A 20,433-nucleotide genomic window follows, 5' to 3' on the forward strand; every position below is an offset into this window, starting at 1 on the left:
TGAAGGCCCGCACTGGACTCTTCCTTGTTGTGGGCCTTTCCATTTTGAGTATTTAAAAATTTTTTTTCTATTTATTTTCTTAAAAAAATAAACAACTATTTCTACATTCAAAAATTTTTCTGATTACAGTGGATGAGAAAATATTCTTTTCAAACTGTTTCTTTAAATTAATGTCACTCTGCTTACTTGTAAAATGGAAAACATAATTGACATCTACCCAATAGCGGTGCTGTGAACATTTAATGAGGTGATGCATTTAAAGCACAGAGGATACTGCCTAAACCATAACAGATGCTAGGATTAGGGACAAATTTCAGCCTACAGATTCATAATTGAAATAAATATATTTACTTTAAAGTATTTTTGTTGTAAAATAGTTTAACCCTCCAAGATACAGTGAATAGTATAATGAACTCCCACCATCAAGCTTGATCAAATAATATCATTTTGCCTTATTTGCTTCAGATTTTTTAAAGTGGAAAACGTGTATACTACTGAAGTCCCTTGTGAGGTGTCACTTTCTCTCTTTTGGTAACTGAGTTTAATTTCTTTCACAAACCCCCATTCCTTCAGGTAACAGAAACTTCAGCTTAGACCATTTCTAGTTTCTGCCATTTTGTTGGGATTGCAACTGAATTCCAGGGGCTTATGAATTGCCAAGGAATCTCACGGTGGGTCTGTGGAGGAGTCTATTCCTTAGCTGTGCATCTCGGATCTGCTGATAGGTACTACATCATCAGCCTGTCTGTCCTCAATCATTGGTCCATTCAGGGCACTGCTACTCTGTCCTTCATGTTCATTCAATACACCCCCTAGGGCTAGAGACCTTTTTTGCTACTTCTGTTTTTTTCTTGGGGCTCTAGTTACAGCTAATGAATTTGGGTGGGCAGGCCTGATTTGGCAGCACGGAGCCACCCATGGTGAGGGTGCTGTAGAGAAGAGAAGAAATGCCCTGCCACGGTACAGAGAAACTCTAGGAGGTTGCTATCTCCACAGGCCCTCCTCAGAAACAGGAGGCACAAGTATCTCAGCTGTTAGATTCTCTTAATTTATCTGTGTCTTGGCTAAAGACACACATAGCAATGATTTTGCTAATTTTCCCAATTTCCTCTCCCTTGTGCAGGAAGCCATGCCTGCACATCTCTCAACGCTTTTTTTTTTTTTTTTTTTTTGCCCTGAATTCCCCCAGGGCATTCAACAAGGCTTTTGGAATCAAGCAAAGCCTTATCTCTGCTTTTCTGCTGTAATGATCTTTCCCTAGGCATGGGAGTGGGTGGGGTGGGGGAGGGCTCCAGGGGCATCTAGCAAAGAACGTTTAAGTTAACATTTCAGAAATGTTCATCATTCAGTTTTTTTTCCCCTTCAACCAAATCCTGCCAAGACTTTGCCAGTAACATCTTTCTTGGCTCTATCTGGTATTTCTGAATTATAACAAACCCTTAAATTTTAAATATAGGAGAACTTCTGCCAATATTTATATTTCACTGATAGCCTTACATTAAGGCTTTTATCCTTCTAATTAACTCAAAATATTGATAGTGGAATAATATACCTGGCCTTTAGCTAGCTATCATGTCAGTTTACTTTACAATTTTCTTATCAAATATTGTTAGTAAGACCAAACCAATCTGACTGATTATTTAATATGATTGAAATAAGATTAATTCTTGAAAAAACTTTTGGATAGCAAATCCTGTGTAGAAAAGTACAATTCTTTTTGGTGTCCTAACTAAAACTGGTAAAGGTATAGATGTATTGTGCGCACTAAATCAGTGTGGATGAGGCTTTATGGCTATGTCATACCACAATATGACATACCACAATATACCACAATAGCTAATTAAAAGTGAAAGATGTTGTGAACCAACACTTTTTTTGTCATCATCCATCCAATACATATTTTAAAACTGAATTTTAGGGTGTATCAATCAAGTATTGCTACAATTATTTGGCATAAATAAACTACTACAAAATTCAGTAGCTTAAGAACAACTATTTGTTCACACAGATCTATGGATTGGGTAGGCTGGGGCTTGGTTGATGTAGGGCAGGGTGGCTGGGGCAGCTCTGCATTTCACTGCAAGTCTGTGCTGGCTCTGTTCCATGTCTCTGTCCTCCTTGGACCCGCAAGCTATTGGGGAAGATTCTTCTCATAATCCGAGAAGTAGCAGCTACAAAAAAGGAAGAGGAAAAATATGCCACAGGCTCTTGGAAGCCTAGACCTGGAAATGACACACTGTTACTTCTGCCCCATTCTGTGGGACAAGGCAGGTCACGTGACTTAGGCCAAAGTCAAGGGTTGGGAAGTGAATTTCATCAATGATGAGACCATGGCAGGGTGTGAATACAGGAAGGTATGAAGTTCCCAAATCTACATCAAATGCATTAGTTGTTAGGGACTGGTTTTTGGTTTCAGTTTTCCATGTTTTAATCTAGTTGGTTAGATATATCCTTTTGCTATCTTTTATTTGATTCTCATAAAGCTTTATATAGTATATTTAAAATCCTCCCATTAAATAGTTGGTAACAACAAAAAAAATCTCAATCTTAAATGCCAACTTCTGTATAAAGATTCTCACATATGTTGCTTGACAGAGGACTTCAGCAAGAGGGGCTTAGATGGGTCACAAAATGAACTTTCTTGGGATGCCTTGGTGGCTCAGTTGGTTAAGCAGTTAAGCATCTGTCTTTGGCTCAGGTCATGATCCCAGGGTCCTGGGATTGAGTTCCGCATCAGGATCCTTGCTCAATGGGGAGCCTGCTTCTCCCTTTTCCTGACTTCCCCCTGCTTGTGCTCTCTCTCTCTGATAAATAAATAAATATATAAAATCCTTAAAAAAAAAAAAGGTGCACTCTCTTGCCTTAAAGCAGAATGTGATTTTCGGGACAGCTGACAATTTCTCCTACTTTCAAAACATTAGGCCATCATCTTGTTATCATCGTCATCACCATTATTATTATTCTGGATTATTGTTCTGATAAAACTGGTTTTCTCTGAATATGTAGCAAATATTGTCTCTATAAGTAGGTATTCAAAACTTATAGCCTTACATTTTCTTTTACCTATAAAATTTTTTCTTTGAGATATTATCTTTTACATATTATATTAAAAGCAAAACCATAAAAACAGTCTGGTTTGTCATCTTAAAAGTAAATTTAAATATTGAGAAAATGCTAAATGATAAGCAAACACAAATCACATTGAGTTCTTTTTAATTTGTGCTTAGATCCATGCAAAATTCCAGGTTCAATTTATCATCTCATTATGATGACATAAGAAATCAAACTAACTATGCTATGAAATTGGGTTTTCTACTTACCTTGACTGTTTTAATAACTGGATTATAACAGCCCTAACAAAATAACTGGTCCAGGTTTATTGATTGATTGATTGATTGATTGATTTGGTCTGGCTTTCTTTCTTTCTTAGATTTATTTATTTATTTATTTATTTGAGAGAGAGAGAGAAAGAGAGAGAGAGAGAGAGGTGGGGGGAGGGGCAGACAGAGAGAGAATCCCAAGCAGACTTCTCACTGAGTGGGCAGCCCAATGAGGGGGCTGGATCTCATGATCTCATGACCCTGAGATCATGACCTGAGATGAAGTCAAGAGTCAGATGCTTAAGCCACCCAGGCGCCCCTGGTCTAGCATTCTCCAAATTTAGAGCTGAATAGTAATATAACCTAGGGATAATGCATTCAGAAAGCATGAAATGAGAGGTAAATAAATGTTTGGCTCATTCTGTCATCTAGATAGATTTATATCAGTAACAGAAGTAATAATTACAGTCTTATCTAATCCAAGATTGAAAATATTTAATATAAGTCTTGGGCATAGCAATTTTCAGAAAAATTGGGGTCAAGTGTTAAACCAGATTACTACATTACATCTACCTAATTGAGAGAAGTAGAATATTTAGATATGTGAACAATGACTACATTTCCTCCTATTCAAGCAAAACAAAATTATGACTACCCTTTAGAACTGTAAGTCGTATCCAAAGTATGGCTAACTCTTAGAAAACCTAATAGGACAACAAAATATCATATATGATATAATGTAATGTAACATACCTGCAATATTTACCATTTTATAATAAACTAGTAGAGTGATTTTTTTACTAGTAGAGTGTTTTAACAGCATATTAGAAAAAAATAAACAGCATATTAAAACATCACATCTTTCATTTTAACAAATAATTAATTTAAAAATTCCATTTTAATTATAATGAAATGATAAAGAATAAAATAATATTATCCCCTGAATACCAGCAAAAATTATAAGGAGATACAGACTTCCATATTTTTCTTAAGTTAATGTAAATATTTGGGAGGAGCCCTCCACAAAAGCCTTTTGTTTTGTAACCAATCCGCCTGGCTTTAAGTCAGAGCTCCATTATATAACAAAGGAAACTCTCTTTCCTTTTGGCCCTTTTCCTAATAAATAAACTATTTACCAGGAGTTGCTTTCACCTGGGGGAAATTTATCTCTACAACCACTCCCTTTGAGGCAATGATGCTTAATCATAAAGCATTTCACTCTTCAAAAAGTATATATAAGTTTATATTGACCATTTATTAAGTGGTTTGGTCTTTATAGAGAATTCTGCTTTCTTACAATCATATGATGAGTTTTTCCACTAATTTCAGAGAAAACCTATGATTGCAACATCAGCTCTAGTACATACTAGAGGATGGGCTTAATTCTGCACTGCTGGTTTTGTCTTCAATCAATTCAGCTTACTTCGGAGGAAATGTGAATGTGTTTTAAAAGCAGGTGGGGGGTTATGGTTATGAGACAGATCGCAGAATCCTTTCATAGGACCAAACAAATATCTCTGTCAGTTTCTTCTTTTCTCTGTCGGTAGCTGCTTCATTGTCATCTCTCTCCATGTCTTACTCAAGCTTTCCTAGGGCCTTATTACTCAAAGTGCAGTCCAGGGAGATACAGCATCAGCATCACCTGAGAGCTTGTTAGAATTCAGAATTTCAGGCCCAGTTCCTGATTTACTGAATCCAGATCTGCACTTTAACAAGATCTCCAGGTTATTCATATGCACATTACGCTTTGAGAAGCTGTGATCTAGGGGAAACTTGAAAATGCACCTTCTCTGAAAGCATTTTAAAAGGCAGGAGTTATGCCAGCAAATACTATTTTCCAATGTAAGAACTATAAATGAAGCACCCCCCCATCCCTGCCCCCCACACAATTACATGCAAAAAGAGTCTTTACATGATGGGAAGAGCAGTAGAACTGAAGCCTGGATGACTTAACAGGGAATCCCAACTCCACAAAAGGAAGTAACAAACATACTATTAAAGAAATATTTGTAAACAAAGTGAAGGAACCATCATTTAAGGGGGAATCCTACAGGCTAAGTTGGCCAAGTTGCTTGCAGGGAACTGGCAGTTCTTTTCATTTCTATAAACTGAAGGCTTCTTGGAATGTGAAATCAAGAATTACAAACTGGGTAGCAGCCAAGATGATTTTTTTTTTTTTTCTGGTATGAAAGGTCCTGAGCTATATTAAACTATCCCATTAGCCACACCCAAAAAAGTATTGGCCTGTAGCAAGATCTGAGGCACCACTGGCCTGTTAACTTTATAAGAAGACAGCAGTTTCTTAGGGACTGCTTAAAGTAGCCCAAACCCATCTTGCACCGTGAAGTTTTTCATGCAGGGCAGACTTCACTGCAGATTTTAAGGCTGGGGAAATTTTCCTTTATAATTCTGAATATTTCTTCAACTCTAAGCATCAATTAAACCATGAAAATCTTTAAATGAATCCCTAGTTCAATATGCAGCATAGAACCTGCCTGCATTTAATCTGCCCCAGATAGATTGATGCTCATCATTCCCAAAGTTCTTCCAGGAAATATATTTTATAATCTCATTTTTGTCATTTCCCTTTGTTTGAATATATTTATAATCACAATCTTATTGTGTGTATCTACTCTAATATAATTTTTATGTAAGAGAATTCCACTTAGGCTTTCTTTCTCTCAGAAAAAAAATAGTTTTAATAAAATCGCTTCTTTGTATAAAATCTTTCATGTTTCATGTGGCCCTTCAATCACCTTTAGAAGAAATAATACCAATAACTGGCTCTTTTTCAGGGGTCTATTTCAAATTTTTAATTATGATAGGATTCTTTCTGTCATCTAAATAAGATGTATATAAATAATTCAGTTGATTGCTCACCTGTTTCTTCCACATGATAACAAATGATTTTTTGGTGTTTTATTTCCAGTGCTTTGATTATGTCCCTTTCATCCCCCTTCCACCCCCTGCATGGCCCTTGAACAAGGAGCCCATGAAATTGATTGAGTATGCTAAATACTCTGTGGAGATTTTCATTTTGTTTATATTATTGAACCCCAGATAATGTGGGCTATTCCTGTGACAGCCTCAGGTAGGTCATATCTAAACTGGAGAGGAAGGTTTGGTTTATCTTATGCTTCGTTTTATATATTCCAGTGCCATGACTTCTCATTTTCAATATTGGTCCCTATTTTAATACTGATTAGTTGATGGCTGTCACTTTGTGAGAAAGTATGTATGTAAAAAATATTTGCCATTGCAGACACGTCCATATGGTGATTTCTTTACTTGGGTGCATTGTAGCTTACAAAGTTTTAATCAGAAAGAATATTAAAGTTTGTTAGATAATTTAAGACAAAGTTCTAAAGACATCAAGATCGTATTTTGTGGTCCATTTAGTTCTTCTTTGTCTCACAGGAAAACTTTGTAAACCTTCATCCTTCAAAGCCATCTAAAGTGTTCAATTCATTGGACTGTATGGGAAAGGGGAGGAGGAGAAAGAGGAAAGGAAGAGAAAAATGGATGGATCTGTGCTAACCTTTGCCAACACTAGGAAGTATGAAGTCCATGCCCTATGATAGGGTCTAGCGTTATTATTATTATTGCAAAGCACAGACAGCATTACCATTTTAGACGTGAATGAAGAATCAGGAGGAGAAATGAGTATGGGGATCACCATACTTGTTATCACCACAGAAAAATGTTTATTACATTTTTGTATGTGTCAATAGAATACTGTAATATTATTTTATAATAACACCTAATGCCTTAGTAAAAATTACAAATATATGTATAACTCTTTACTAATATACATTTATACATACAAATGCTATCACATACTGCTATTGCAATTTTAAATTGTACAAACCTATTGAAAAGCAGCATGACAATAAACAACCACACCATTAATTTGATTGTATACTTCAATCCAGTTTTTCTGCTTTTGAAAATTTATCATGAGCGGGGCACCTGGGTGGCTCAGTTGGTTAAGCATCTGCCTTCAGCTCAGGTCATGATCCCAGGGTCCTGGGATTGAGCCCCAGATGGGCTCCCTGCTTATTGGGGAGCCTGCTTCTCCCTCTGCCCCCCTGCTTGTGCTCTCCCTCTTGCTATCTCTCTCTCTCTCAAATAAATAAATAAAATCTTAAAAAAAAAATTTATCATGAGCAAATTACCCTATAAGAGGAAAAAAATTTATATATGGTTTTCCCTGGAATTTCCAAGATTAAATAACTGCTAATAAGACTGGATAGCATATTAAAAGATGTACAAACTGACAAGAAATTTCCAACCAAGTGAGAAAAGGTATAAAATGTGGCCTCTGTTTAGAAAAATATATGTTTAGTCTAAATAGAAATTATTACTATAGTTATAAATATTTTATGTGTCAAGCTGTCAAGTACTGAGAAGTATCATCATTGTGCTTTTGATACATATTAAGAATGTCTTTGTTAAAGATAGTGAAATTTAATGAAATTTACAACAGATAGGAATAATGGTATTTGAAAAATATTTTTCTGATCTTAGCTAGAGTGTAGGGCCTAGAGCACAGATCATAAAGGGAAGGAAAGGGTGTGCTCAGGAGTGTAGATTATAAGGCTGGGGAAGGGCTCAGGGATAAGAAGAGGACAGAGGGAGGAGGGTACTCAGTTACCAGCTTGAGGGGAGCTCTTACCACTGAGGACTTGGAACTGACTCCATTGATCAGAGAAAGGAAAAAAAAGGGGGAGTGCTTCTCAGGGCAGGAAAGGTGACATGACTGAATGATGAATGAAAAAGAAGAATTTGGCTGGAAGGGAGAACAAATCATTAGAACAGCTATGCTCACATGCTAGAAATAGCAAATCATCTCTGTAGTGATTAAGAGCCTAGACTCTAGTGTCAGATTCTCTTGGCTCAAATCCTGACTCCCATTGTGATCTTGGGAAAATCCCTCAACTACAGGGCATCAATTTACTCTTCTGAAAAATGGGTATGTTGATAAAACCCATATCACAGGGCTATCGTGTAGATTAAATAAATGCCTCGCAGGTAATAAATGCTCACCAAATATCCATGTTAGTGTTTGTACCAGAGGTCAGAATTCTCCTACGGATATCAAGCATGAAGGATTCCAACCAGTTTCCCCCTCAGTAAAAGAAGCACGTTAATCCCTGCTACTTGCCTCACTGAGAAATGTGTATTTACCCCTGCAACTTTCGGAACGACTTCTTGTTTCACTGTCCCAGTTAGCTGAGCCAGCAGTTGTCTGGAACTGATATGCCATTCAGCTAGAGAAGCAGGCAGGTCCTGCTTACCGCCCTTCCCTCCCCTTTTGTTACTGGCAGGTGCTTGATGACAAGCTGCTGGGAGGCAGGGAAAGAAAAGAATGCTCCAAAGATGACCTTTGGCTCCAATCTCTTCCTGATGCATTTATGCCTGGGAGAAATATTTGCCCTTGCTTACGTGCTGTTTCCCACTCTGAGTCATGTCTCTTCCTTTCTCTCATCATTTTCCACCCCTACCTTTTCCTATAATGGCAAAAACCACTTCTCCAGCCGTGCAGCCAAGCTGAGTGACCTAACATGTCCAAGTGCAGGCGGATAGGTGTCTCTGTCCTATTTTTGGATAATTGTTGAAGTGGTGTCCTCTGATTTCTCTGGCTGCTTCATGGTCTTCTTTGCTACAGACACAGGGCAACAGTCAACAGCACAGAAGGGCAAGGTGGGAGAGAGACAGATGGTCAGAAGTTGTAATTTCATTTTTACTTTAACTTTTGCTTTTCAGCATTGTCTTTAGGGCACATGGTGGTAGCAGAGCCCTCAAGCCCCCATCCAGGGCTCTTTTCCTTCAATAAGACATAAGTAACATTTCTTTATGGAAAAAAGAAAAGTCTTTAGATGACTTCAACTCCATTTATCCCTGTTCATTTTCCATTGTCCCCTTCACTAGAGGTTTGGGGGCAGGAATGTCCAAAAGCAAAGTTGTGATGGTGAGGATTGTGTCTTTGGAGCCCCCTCTTTTCCGTTTTTCTGTCCCTACTTCCTCTTTGGTACTCTCATGTGGAGCTCAGGTCAAAGCCTTCACTCTCAGGTCCCTTATGTAGTTTCCAGTATCCCTTCTCATCTCCTTCATTCACATAAAGTAATGAATGACTGCTCATAGATTGAAATGTTACCTCACCCAAGGGCATCTTTTACTTAAGCAAGCATCAAAGTGTAAGGTTCCATTGGTGGTAGTTCAGATATAGTCCAAAGAAAAAGGCTGAGGAGCAGGTACAAAAATGCCTTAAAAAAGGGTCCCTTCTTTTGCTCATTTTGCTGTTTGGGGGTGAACAGGAAACTGGGATGATTAAATTACAGAAGCCTGAATTGTTTTTATTCCTAAAAATCATTCCCCGAATATCTAGTATATCTTTATCCTCTGCTTTTTCCTCCTTTAATTCTTTCCCTTGTCCTTCCATACACATAGATAATACCTTGAAGGAAAGAAACATACCAAATCCTGGTTTATGATAAATTGCATTAGTGGTGGGAATTTTTCACCGCAGTACTACCTACATTTTTTTTTGAAAGTTTCTTAACTTGTAGCCTTTTTAACATTCTTTAAGCTCTTCTTATCTTAAATAAACATTCTAAAATGACAAAGTTGCAGGCTAAAGAAACTGAGCCATTATTTATATGATTTCTCTACTATGCTATTTAATTTGTCCTGGGATTCAAATGAGACAATGTATGGGGACTGTGTTAAATATAACACTCCATAAAATAATCTTTTAATATTATACATTTCAAAATGGGAAATAGGATAGTAAAAGAAATAGCAATATTTTAAAAATACCAGAAAGTATGTTTCCAGATGAGCTTTTAAGTGCTAGTATTTCCTACCCCTGAGATGTGAAAATACATTTCAGATAAGAGAATTGAGAGTAAAGACAAGCATTACCCCAAAGGATGAAATACACCTAATATATTTTACATACATTTTTGTTTTCCCAACTTGATGATTCATGAGTGAGAAAATGGCAAGAAAGGAAATCTTATTAGAATCAGTACATTTCAAACCTCTCTTGAAAATAAAGAAAATTATGAAGTTGAAATGTGATTCCCATCCCAGCTCTGCAATCATTCCTAGTTTTCTTTAATTATTTATTCACATAGTCATTCATTCAGAAAATATTGATTTAGCTCACTGACTGATGGGCACCATTTCAGAATCTCAGGAAACAAAGATGAAGTCATGTTTTTGGTTCTCAAAGACCTATCTAACAGTCTAGAGGTGTTCAACAGGGTTAGCTTTACCATGTGGGAAGTGATAATAGGGGTTTGCACAAGATTTTATCTGAAGACACAGAAGAGGCACTTGATGTGGAGGAGTTTTAGAAGCGGGGGTGGGATAGGCCATGAGGAGAGGAGTAACGTTGGCATGGGGACAGAGGAGAGGGTCGGGCACACAAGATTACATGGCACTTCGGTAAGGGCTACAGTAGGCAGTGGCTTAAAACAGCAATGGGTTGAGAGTGAAGGCCTTGTATCTGTAGCTTAAGAGTTTGGATTTTGGTCTAAGGGCAATCACATACAATTGATCGTTTTATGCAGGAGCATGTCATGGGAGTTTTGATAAGATCACTTTATTTTTTGAAAAGAAAGATGGATTGGAGAAGATCACTGAAGGCTGGAAGTGAGGTCCATTAAGAGGCTGTGGCAACTAGTTAGGCAAAAGATGAAGGTGGCAATGATTACACTTTTATGGCAGTGATTTTGGTAGAAACATCTTCAAATAAAATATATTTTTATTAATTAAAAAATAGAATAGTCCATTATTTTCGGAGAAAATATAACAACAATAAAGAATCAGAATTTTTAAAGGTCTAGGAATCCGTGTCATGGAGAATCAAAGCCACATACTCATTTTTACAATCAACTGAGGATTGCAAAGTAAATGTATTTGTTATTATTTTTATAGCACATCAGCCCTCTAATTTTTTTTTTTTTAAGATTTTATTTATTTATTAGACAGAGATAGAGACAGCCAGCGAGAGAGGGAACACAAGCAGGGGGAGTAGGAGAGGAAGAAGCAGGCTCACAGCGGAGGAGCCTGATGTGGGGCTCCATCCCATAACGCCGGGATCACGCCCTGAGCCGAAGGCAGACGCCTAACCGCTGTGCTACTCAGGTGCCCCCAGCCCTCTAATTGATAGAAAATTTGTGATTTTAAAAAAATTCCTAGTCTGAACAGCTAGCTTGGTTTGCATATACATAGGCAAGTCTTCATCCTACTGAAGTCACAGAAAGCAATGAAATCGGAAACTCCTGAGATTCTTTAGTTCAATACTTTCATTAGGGATAAGAAAACTGAGACCCTGAGATTAAACCCCTTGCAGGTGATACACCTCAGTAATGGCAGTGCTGAGACTGGAATCCAGATGCCTAATCTGGAAGGTAGGGCCCTTTTAACTATACTCCAACAGCGTCCCAAGAAAGGCATCTAAATAAATTAATGGGATGTGGATGACTATTGAAAAGAGGAGATTTTTAATTTCTTCAAAACTAAAAAAAGCATTTTAGAAAGCCAAACACCTGCTTTATTATTAGAGGCTCGTCATTTTTCCAGATTAACGGACGAGAAAATCCATGCCAATATCAGCAACTACTCTTCACATACTCACTTTCCAAAAATAATTTTGGACTCTAGTCTGGCTTCGTGGTACCAGTATCCAAGTACATGTGATTTATATTGTTTTACTTTCTTATTTAAAAAATTGAAAACAGAAATATCAGTTTATTTAGGATTAGCGAGAGACATTCATTTCATGAGGAAGATGAAGTATGTTGGGTTTGTGAACAATTCATTGTGTATACTATTCATAAAATGATAGAAAATTTATAGGGAACCTGTTTATGTGCTGGGAAAACAAATAAGTAAATTACCAATCCCATAATTTTTCACAAATACATTCCTGAATAAGCAGTAACTCATGTATTTTTTTCTATTATGGGTTTTTAACAAGGTTTAAAAGGTTCTTTATTGATCAGTTTCATATCTAATGTAATAAAAACAATGAACACATTTTACGGGTTTTTAGAAAGTTTATTACAGATACTCATCATCTATTTGCCCCACACCCAAATAAAAGAGCCAACATATTTGCACATGAAACCAGATCCACTTGGTACAAAATTTCAGTCTTTGAAATAAAATAGTTAATGGCAAATCTCAATAAAAATTCATTTTGATGAATAATCAATGCTATTCAGAAATAAGAAAATCATATGTCTCACTTGTTAAAAGTTAATGAGTTTGTTATATATTTTGGCTTTAAAACTTATTGATAGCTATTTGAAAAGATATTTATTTAAGCTTATGATTTATTTAAATTCATATTTTATGAATCAGATACTTTTGGCCAATCAACATATCCAAATATTTTTTAAAACACTTTAAATACAACTATATAGTTGTATAGTTTATAATATAACTATAAAGTCACGAGACTCATCATTTTAACTAACATAATAAAATCGATGTAGTCAAATAATGTAGATCATTAAGGTAATGATCATGAGAATCTTTTCTAAGGATGCTACAATAGCCTAGAGGCAGTTTTGAAGTCTCTTTTGTAGCTATCCTCAAAAGGATAGTTTTTATAATTTAATCATTTGTTTACTTTGGCCCCCAATAGTATTCCAGTTAAATCATCCTTTATATTTCAGTATGGCAATGTGGAAAAGTAAAATTAATCTTCATTGAATGAAGACTTGTCATCTATGAAGATATTCAAAGGAATGTTAATTCAGGTTCTGATAATAATTTGAGCATTTACACTCCTTTAAGATATGTAAATTATAGTAGCCAGTTACTTCATAGACATCTTTTGTACATGCCTATCATTTTGGAATAATGAGATTTTTAAAATAACAGTGATTCATAACATTGAAATAGGACTCTACAATTAAAAAATGATAAGAATAATTTTATACTGTGTAATAAATCCCATATCAGGCAACATCTTGAAAGTCTATATCTGTTAGTCTTTTACATATGTATGTTGCTTGACAACTTTCCTATAAGTCTCTCTCCATGAATCACTGTAGTTGAAGTAGTACTTAAGTGTCAGAAATAGCCTTTATGTAAAATGTAATCAAATAGCACCAGTATTACTTGAAGGTAAAGTGAGACATTAACAGGAACGCAGAATACAGGTTGTTTAATTTCTAACTACAAGAGAGAAAGCATCTCCCAGATGAAATACCAATTAGATTTGGATTATTTTTAAGGTTACAACCAGGAAAAGTTCAGTCATAAAACATTTCAGGATTTTGCTTGGAAAAGTTAGAAAGAAAAGCCTAGTATATAGCTTTTTAAATTCTATTCCCCAAAAAGATATATATGCTTACATAATCAAGACAGTGCAATCTCACCAATAAAGTTCCCCATGAAAGAGATATTTACTCATTCTATATATTAGTTCAACAAGATAATATATATAATAAATGTACTTAAAAGCAATCTGATTAGAGCAACATTTACATTAAGTACAAAATATACAGTAAAATGAAACATCTTATTAAATAGACCTATAGGTTAACAATATCTTATTTAAAGGTACACACGTTCATGAATATATTTTCACATTTATTTGTCCTATTATATTTGGTAGCTCCTATCACCACTGTATGCTTTTGTTACTATAATTTCTAGAATCTTTGTATATTTTTTCTGTAAGTATTCCCATGACTTTATCTGCAAAGGTAATTTTAAAAGTATTACTTTCAGAGTAAAAAAAATAAGAAATTCCATATTTTTACAAGCAGTTGTGCACAAACCTATTATAGTGTTTGAGAAATGTCCCTTGATCTTTATAAATTCATTATTATAAAATGTATACTTTTGTACTAAAGTAAAAACTATCTGCCTTTAAAATTAAGTGTTGCCAACCTACTGTATAATTCTGGCTCTAAAGTTAGATAATGAAACCCTTGGCTATTAATTAGAAAAGCATTTTTTGAAAAGATCTGCCAATAAACATTTCTAAATGTGGTTGCCCATCTTAAAAATTTTCTTAATTAGAACAGCTGGGAACACTTAGAACAGAACAGTAGTGCTTTTACATTATAACAACAAAGAAGTATTACAGTATCCAAATCTCCAGACCTAGGGTCCAAGTTTCAGTCATGACTCAGTTGTAAGCTGACAGAAGAGAAGCTGCGTCCTACACTTGTACACAATGGGGCAATGACAACATCTGTTACACTCTTCCATATTGTCTGCACCGAAGGCAGGACCATTAGGCAGGTCTTTACAAAAGGCATTATAATCCTGGAATGGAAGAAGAGATTTGTGTGAGGATTATTGGTGTTGCCGAATAAGGCCACTGACTCTTGCCCATGCGTGAAAAGATATAATAAAGGCCTAATTCACCTAAATTTGAACATTTGAAACAAATAAATAAACAGTGACCCACATAGTGATAAGATGCACAGAGATATGTTGCTTAAAAACATAAACAGGCATGTAGATGATAACACCAGAATTCTTTCTGTAGATGGCATGCTATCTGAAACAGTAAAACAAAAAATAAATAAAACAGTAAATGTACCTACCTGATCTCTGCCCCTAAACGTTAACCTGCTTAATTCTTCATAGTTCCCTCAAGTTCTACTTGCTGGTCGCCTTTCCTGTTGCCTCATTCTACTTCCCTACCCCTTGGGCCGGGCTGGGTTAGATACTCCTTTTTTGTCCTTCTTAAGTACTAAAACAAGATTTCTTCATCCTCAAATTTACCAAAAGGTATCATAAGTAGATGGCTATGCTTCTGTCTTTCCTACAGAGTGGAAGCTCTTTAAGTGAAGATATTCTTGACCTTTATTAAAGGTTGGGCTGAAGTGACTTTAGCATTGTCATACTTAATATTACTGATTTTTTCATAATTACATACACTGAAAAGAGCTGTGTGGTAGAGTTGAAAGAACCCTGCAATTATGTCAGAACTCTTAGATAAAACAATACAAAACAAAACAAAACAAAATAAAAAAACCTAGACTATCCTGAAATTATTTTTTCCATATGTCTTTTCTTAAGATAAGTGTAATTGTTCACATTCCTCAAGCTGATTTTCTTTATAATCCTCTGAATAACGCTCTCTGTTGTAGTAGTGCTATTTGAGCACAAAAGTATCTTTGAATTCTCAGGAATTGCTGGTAGCCTCAATGGAATTTTTATTATTATCTGGATGGGCACAAGGAAGTAAGGTTGATTTTCTTGGTTTGCTATTAAAATGTGACTTAAATAAAGGTCTATTGTGTTTAGCCAACAGTGAAGGAAGATCAGGCAACTGTCTGATGGATTAAGATATTTTTAGAATACTGAATTATTCATATGGATTGCATACACATTTATTTTTATCTCATATTTTGTTCTAAGCACTAAAGACTTACATTTTTAAAGAAAATGAATTACTAGGTGTTTCAAAGCTAAACAGTTGAATAGAAACCCGAATGATGACAACTTTTGACTTCTTATCCCATTATGTTTCTCATCGATGTGTGGCCTTGGGCATATAACTACAAAGGACAGTTGAACAGGAGCTCTTACAGATTGACTATCAGGATTAACACTTACTACGCACCCTTAAAATGTCTATATGATGCTGTCATTATAATGTGTATATGATGATGATAAGTAGAACAATTTGAAGTCAGAATATATAGTGAAAACAAAACCATCTCAAATTGATGTATGGTAAGACTACAGTTTAAATCAGAAAGCCTCCTAAAAAAAATAAAATAAAATAAAAAAATCAGAAAGCTTCCTAACCAATTCTACTTCAGTGAGAATACAATATGCTTTCCACTCTTCCTTAGGCTGAGACATTTTCTATCCCATAACTTCTTAGATCTCTATGTCCTAAAAGGAATGAAGCACAGGACAAAAGTGGACTTTCCAGTTCAGCAAAGTATGGCTGCTTACATTTGAGACTTCAGGTGATAGGACGTGGTAAACTCATTTTAATTTTATTTTAAGTTGTTCTCTCACTGTGGGTCAGAGGATCTCATGATCCAAACACTCCTTTTTTTTTTTTTTAAGGTTTTATTTATTTATCTGGGGGGGGGGAGAGAGAGAGAGAGCGCACAAGGAGAGTGAAGGGCAGAGGGAGAAGCAGATTCCCCGCTGAGCAGGGAGCCTGATGGGAGACTCAATTCAGGGACTCCTGGATCATGACCTGAGCCAAAGGCAGACGCTTAACCTACTTAGCCACCCAGGCACCCGATCCAAACACTTCTTAAAGAAATCTTATAATTTCTTTGATTATACATTCCTTCATTGGACAAAGCCCTTGGGACAGAAACTTTTACTTAGCTTTGTATTACTATAGTGTCATGTAGATTGCATTGTCATCGCAATTTGCTGTATTAAAAATCTCTTCTAGAAGCGAAATTGCTGCTACTATATTTCTATAAGTTGGGCTATCTATTTGAATTGCATCCCAGCAAACACAGGGTAAGGGAGCTCCAGCCTCATTTCTTTGATATGATCGCCTTGTGACCAATAATCTGCTGTTGCCAAAGGTGGTTATCTAAGTCTGAATGCGGTATTGTATCAAAACAACCCACTGGTCCCTCATGACCTGTATTTCTGACCTAGGATCCAACATCACCAGATTTGAGTTCTGGGGTTTTTTGTTGTTGTTATTTGTTTGTTTAAGAATCTAAAATCAGATCCATTGTGATGATGTGATGTGGTTTGAGTATCTATTACTGCGTACTTTCATAGCTTTGGTTCCCAGCCTCTTGGTAATAACAACCCCTACCCCCCTGGAAAAGGAAAAAAAAGGAAGAAGGGGAAGTGAAACAATGCAGAAGAAAGGCTTATTCAAATAGGGTTTTTTTTTTTTTTTTCCATAAGGTCTCTCCTTGATCTGGTCTTATCATGTCATGGGAATGTAATCTATTAATGATAAATCTATTTTATCAAGATATAAACTAACTTTTAAGCATTTTGTTGTTTGAAGTAACTCCTCTACTTGCAATCTCAGTTGCCTGATGATGAATGGATGATTGTTAAATATTAATGACCCACATGAATGTAATTTGAAAAACAAGCTGAGGTTAAATAATACATTTTATGTGTCTGAAAAAGAAATGGTTTGATGATTCACCATTAGAAGTGCTGCACACACAAAAAAACCACCTTCTGTTTTCAGGTCAGCCAGGTGAAGAGAAGCATCATTTGGTAATATCTTTCCACCATTTAGTAAATGAAAACCATTTTGTTTTCAATTCCTCAGCGAGCGCTTTAGGAAAGCCCAGCTTTGTTGATTATAACTATGACACTCTTTATTTCCAAACAGCTTAATAGCCAACATTTCACAATATGTTATGTGGTCACTCAGTTTTCCACAGTTTTGAAAGAGGTTAGATGACTGGTTTGGGTTAATTAGGAATCCAAAATTTTATGTGTTGGCTTAGGCCTCTTTTAAAAAATCCATGTGCTAATGTCAGAATATGAGCTAACTATACATCTGGTCTTTGTGCATTTGCTTATGTATAAAGGCAAAGATTTTCATTCCTCTGGCAGTCTTTTGGCACTTTCAGTATATTTTAGTTGTTTTCCATCTTTAGTGATCAAATTAAGTTGGTGTTCTTTGTCCTTTACTTATTTGGTGAATTTTTATTTATGCTTTTTTTCCTTTTTTAAAAAGATTTATTTATTTATTTTAGAGAGAGAGACAGCCTGCAAATAAGGGGAGGGACAAAGGGAGAGGGAGAGAAAGAATCCTCCAGCAGACTCCATGTTGAGCGCCAAGCCTGGCGCAAGGTTCAGTCTCTTGACCCTGAGATCATGACCTGAGCTGAAATCAAGAGTTGGCCGCTTAACCAATTGAGCCACCCAGGCACCCAGAATTTTTATTTATCCTTTAAAAGACTTTTTAGACTCCTTTTTCCCTATGAAGCCTTCCCAGTGCCTCCCTCTTCCTCAACAGTTTTAACAGAGTTTTCCTCAGCACCTGCTCCCTCAGCATCTACATCTACATCCTAGCCGCTGCCCTGATATGCTGAGTAAACTGAAGGCAGATCCTACATCTTACTCATCCTTGGCCCAGTGCCCAGCACAAACTAAGCACTCAATAAATTTATCTGGTTGAGGTAACTAGCTAGCTAAGTAACTAAAGGAAATTGATTTACAAAGTAAAGGGGAATTGAGAATAATTTTGTAACTTCTAACAATGAACACAACATGTGTTAGGGTGTGGCAATGCCATATAAAGTGACTAAGAAAGACATGGAGGCATTTAGGATTATACATTTTGCCAGGACTGCCCTAAAGCACAATCTTGACAGCTGTTGCAATACTGGGGGATGATCAGAATGTTCTTTCTCTCAGGACAAAGTGGATATCTTTTAAAACAATAACATTTTCCTTTAAAAATTTATTAATGCTTAAAATGTTCTCCAAAGTTTTATGATGCATTTTGAGTGTGAATAAAGTTACTCAAAACATCCTATTAATGCCCAGTAGATCTCTATATTTATTTTCCCTTTAAGTTGATGCCACTCCCCATGTTGTCTCATAGGTAAAAAGTAATTTGGAGGCCTTCTCATTGCATTATCCTGCAGCTTGAGTTTTCATTCATCTCTGTTGGGGGCCCCTCACCTTAATTGCACACACACCGCATCTCCTCTGGCCTCATCCTTGCCATTTGCTAGTGGCAGGATTAGAGTAGCCCCTCCATAGCACCGCTTAACCAGGCCTGATACCCTTGTTCAATTATAGTGTCACTGGCATTCTTCTCAGAGTTCACTTTTGTTTTAGTCCAAGCACATGTGGTGACTGAATAAAAGGTGATGAAAGAAAGAAGAGGCTTGCCCAGAACCACTGGCACAAGTCGTAACTCAGCTCTATAAGAGAACAGCCTGTGGCAGGAAGCACGGCCTCCAGGTCTCCACCTCCACAGTCAGCTGGGCCTTATTAACATCAGAAGGAAAATCACTCCGGAGGACAGAGGAACATTACTTGTTTAAACTCTTAGCCCAACCTATGATTCTAAAGAAAGCACACTGCCCTTCAAGGCCTCCCAGTTCTTGCTACTGCAGCGAGCTGATGCATGTTTTTCTTGCAAACAGGCCTTGGGAGAGGGGAGTGCAGGGGGCAGGTGGCAAAGAACATTCCTACTTTTCAGAAAGTCGGTCCACCCCGGTATGCCCCTTCTCACCAGATGTGCAGACAGCTGAGGGTGGCAAAGAGAATTCCTGCAGCGAAGGCCATGGGGATAGCCAGGAACAAGGTCAGGAACTTGTAGATCACGTATTTGCTGATTTCAAAGAGGGCATGGCTGCAAATCCACACTTTGTCAAAGGAGTGCGTAGACACCGGCTCTGCAATCACATCCTCGAAGCCCACCTGCAAAGGCAAGACACAAGGATCCCCAACTGTCACCCAACCTGAAGCCCGGGGACCAGGAGTGCTCCAGTGGAAGAAGCGAGAAGGAAGGAGCTGGCTGGGGTGCCCTCCCTTCTCTTAGGGTGAGGTTGGGCACACAGGAATTTGGCTAAGAATTCCTAATTACACAGGCGGCCCCACGGCATGTGAATTCCGGGTCCCGGACCCGGCTGGGCTGATCCAGTGGCGAGGCTGGGGGTTGGGGTCCGGGCAGGGGTAAAGGGGGCACCCTGCCCCCAAGCCGTGGCGGGGCCAAGGTTACGGCCCGCCCCAGGCTTCTTCACCTTGAGATGCGAGTTGAGCCGGTGGGGATCCCGGTCGGAGCCCGAGTCAGCGAATTTATCCAGGTCCGCGTAGTCGACGCCGCTGTGGCGGCTGTAGGCATCGTCGTCCATGAAGAGCTGGACGTCTGCCTTCTCGGTCTCCAGCCCCATCGCAGCGATCGGTGCGCGGCGGCTGCTGCAGCCTGGCCCGCGCGGCCTCCCCTTCCCGTCGCGCACGGCCCCGCCCCGCCTTGCCTCTCCCGGCGAGTCCCGGGCGGCGGCTGCTTCCCGCTGCCGGCTACTGCCCTGGTGGGGGCCTGACCCGAGCCCCGCCTCGCTGCCCGGCCTGAGGGGCGGGAACCGGACGCAGCCGGAGAGGTGGCTCCCGCCCGGAGAGTCCCGCCGCCACTTTTTGGCCGGGTCCACATCTG

The 20,433-nt window shown here is 37.7% G+C and overlaps 1 protein-coding gene across 1 annotated transcript; it reads right to left on the reverse strand.

The window, feature by feature from the left end:
- Window positions 1-12,368: 12,368 nt before the first annotated feature.
- CAV2 (caveolin 2) lies at window positions 12,369-20,232 on the reverse strand. Its single transcript, XM_008705890.2, has 3 exons — window positions 20,024-20,232; window positions 19,513-19,700; window positions 12,369-14,618 (listed from the first exon to the last, which is right to left on the reverse strand). The coding sequence occupies exons 1-3, from the start codon at window positions 20,171-20,173 to the stop codon at window positions 14,468-14,470; spliced, it is 489 nt and encodes a 162-aa protein (XP_008704112.2). The 5' UTR covers window positions 20,174-20,232; the 3' UTR covers window positions 12,369-14,467.
- Window positions 20,233-20,433: the final 201 nt, after the last annotated feature.

The sequence above is a fragment of the Ursus maritimus genome, unplaced genomic scaffold, assembly GCF_017311325.1.
Source record: "Ursus maritimus isolate PB19 unplaced genomic scaffold, ASM1731132v1 scaffold_3, whole genome shotgun sequence".
Classification (NCBI taxonomy): Eukaryota; Metazoa; Chordata; class Mammalia; order Carnivora; family Ursidae; genus Ursus; species Ursus maritimus.